This window comes from Montipora capricornis, chromosome 7, assembly GCF_036669925.1.
Source record: "Montipora capricornis isolate CH-2021 chromosome 7, ASM3666992v2, whole genome shotgun sequence".
NCBI lineage: Eukaryota > Metazoa > Cnidaria > Anthozoa > Scleractinia > Acroporidae > Montipora > Montipora capricornis.
This window is the reverse complement of record NC_090889.1, coordinates 23,025,905-23,028,404: the sequence shown is the minus strand read 5'-3', so window position 1 is coordinate 23,028,404 and position 2,500 is coordinate 23,025,905. Positions and strand designations below refer to the sequence as shown.

The following is a 2,500-nucleotide window of genomic DNA, read 5'->3' as shown; positions in this document are numbered from 1 at the left end:
TGCAACGGCAACAAGAGAATCACAAACCGCACTTTTTTTAAGGGCAAAACCTTCGCAGGCTTCACGTGCGATTTACTTTTAACTCAGGGTGCGTTTTTTGGCAAAATCCGAAAACGGATTCTTGAATCCAAAAGCGGATTTTGCTAGTGAGTTGGATGGGGTCAATCCCTGAGTTGACGTCACAAACTTCTCTGCGATGCAAAACCTTCTTTCCATTAAAAGTAATTTGTGATGTCATCTCAGGACTAGGGGCATGCCTCTTACCAGCTCGGCCGTGGTACTAGCGACTTCCATCTATACGCAGTGTTAAACCCTTTGTACACATTGCATGCCTATACTTTAGGGTGGAGGAGGAAAATCACTGAAACTGAAGTGCTCGTCTATTAAAGAAGCGGAGGACTGGAAAGAGGCATTGGAAGCTGAGTCTGTAGTACTAACGGACAACAGTCCCCCAACAGATGAATTATCTGCCACTGAGGTAAATTCCTCCGTTTTCAGATGACGTAACGACGACCATTTTGGCGTCAAAACAACACTGAGAACGAAACCAAAACGATGCAGTTTTACTGCAAAATAATTCTCGATGCAACGGATTCCTTGTTTATATTTAAAAGGAAGCAATCTGAATCTAATTGTCATGCTGATTTGCGTGAAGTGCATTGTGTGAGTTGGAAGTCCTTTCTGTTTGAATGCTTTTGATAAATATATAAATGGTAAATGCAAGATCGAATGACAGAATTTACCACCTCATTAGCAACAACCATTGACGGGCTGTCGGTGATCATCTTGCCTTCTGCTCAGTATCCTTAGTCATATTTTAAACACGTTTAAGAACTTCCCGCAAACATCTATGCGCTGTATGAGCTCTCCCATGGAAATAGACCTTATGGGAGACTGCGGATGCCTGCCTCAAGCCAATCATTTCTCAAATGATAACCTGGTGGGCTCTGCCAAAGCCTGACCGAGTTGGAGACATATTACAGTCGACTACTCTACAACCGGGCGATGATGATCACGATAAAATATTTCCATACTACCTTTGACATTTTCTCATCCCAAGTAGGCTCCAATCTTTTAAAGAACATTAGTGTTTGGGTTTTATATTTGTAGGGCTCAACCATCATCATCGACCTTGGATCAAGTTCAGTCAAGGCCGGTTTTGTTCAGGAAGATGGTACGTTTCATAGGTTTGATTGCGGTTGGCAGTTCCACAAATGGCTTTTCGGGCCCGAAAAGTTTCGGGACTTTCGAAAAACGGGCCCCAGATCCGAGCTTTTTCGCGGTTTCCTGGGTTGTTTTGAGATGTAAAAGTTGTCCCAAGTTGTAGGAAGTCAAACGGCAGGCTTCAGACCATGTTACCTATGTTCTGAGTTGTTCGGAGGTTTGCCGGGGTGTCCCTAGCTTTTCTGAGCTATTCTTAGTGTCATTTATTTATGTCCTTCTGTTTTGTTAGCCTGGCCGCAAGTTATTTTTCCATGTGTTATTGCTGTCGATAAAGAAAACCCGTAAGTTATTAACTTTGCTCTGTTTAACCCGACATTCATTTCAGTTAAGGACGGCGCCAACTAATTCAAAGGTATTTTTGCGCGGTTTACTGAATATGCGGGAAAAGCAGATCGTATTGAAACTCAAAAAGAAAATTGGGGGTTACCACGCATTTTTCGAAGATAATTAATCAACAATATTTGTAAAGAAGTTTAAAATGCAGAGCAATGTATAGCGTTCTTTTCCAAATTGAAGCTTACTTATCTCTGAAAAATGCTTAGTTACCCCCATTTTTTTTTCTTTTTGGATACAGAGAGCTCTTGCTAAGTTCTGCTTTCTCCGCATAGTTTTAATCAGCGCAAAAATATCCCTGTATTAATAAGTACCACTCATAGAAAATCCGAGTATCTCGAGATGCGCGCAACAAACTATGCAAATTGTGGGACGTTACTCTCGGAATTCGAGGTTATTTTAAAAAGAGTGTTTATTTCCTTGCCTTGAAGGGAGAGCTGCGCGTATGGTTACACAGCATTTCTTCCAGAAAAAAGAAAAAATTCCAGACTGCGTTTTCCGTTGCGAAAGTCACTAAAAATCGACAAGGTAACAAAAGCTGTATTTTGACTACTTCGGTTTTGCAAAGGTGTTTATAACCTCTCACCGTTCTGAGCCTCACCACCATGTTGAAACTTGAAAAACGCGATAAAATGTTCTTTTTCTTTTTCTCTGTTTCAGCTTAAGTTCGATACTCTAGACTTGATCGGGATCTTTGAACATGTCTTTGACAATCTCAAGGTGGACCCTTCGAAGCATAAGGTTGGAACCGGCTGTAGTTTTAAAATTCCAAACTATCCTTCGTTGTATTTTGTCTTTTGTCGTTTTAGAGTGGTTTTCAATTGAGTGTCGAAAGTAATTAGTAAATTACTTTGGTTTTGCATTACTTCACTCAGTGATTGGTTCAAAGTTCTCGCGCCACTTGTTCAACCAATCAGAAGTGAAACAAAAACCAATTGTGGCT

At 40.8% G+C, this 2,500-nt stretch overlaps 1 protein-coding gene across 1 annotated transcript in view; it reads left to right on the top strand.

Annotated features, from left to right (window-relative positions):
* Positions 1–2,500, top strand: part of LOC138056456 (uncharacterized) — a 29,693-nt gene that overhangs the window by 15,662 nt on the left and 11,531 nt on the right. Inside the window, exons 12-16 of the mRNA XM_068902250.1 lie at positions 344–478; positions 1,111–1,174; positions 1,454–1,505; positions 1,989–2,085; positions 2,218–2,298. Of these exons, the coding sequence (XP_068758351.1) occupies positions 344–478; positions 1,111–1,174; positions 1,454–1,505; positions 1,989–2,085; positions 2,218–2,298 (429 nt within the window). The remainder of the gene's footprint in view (positions 1–343; positions 479–1,110; positions 1,175–1,453; positions 1,506–1,988; positions 2,086–2,217; positions 2,299–2,500) is intronic.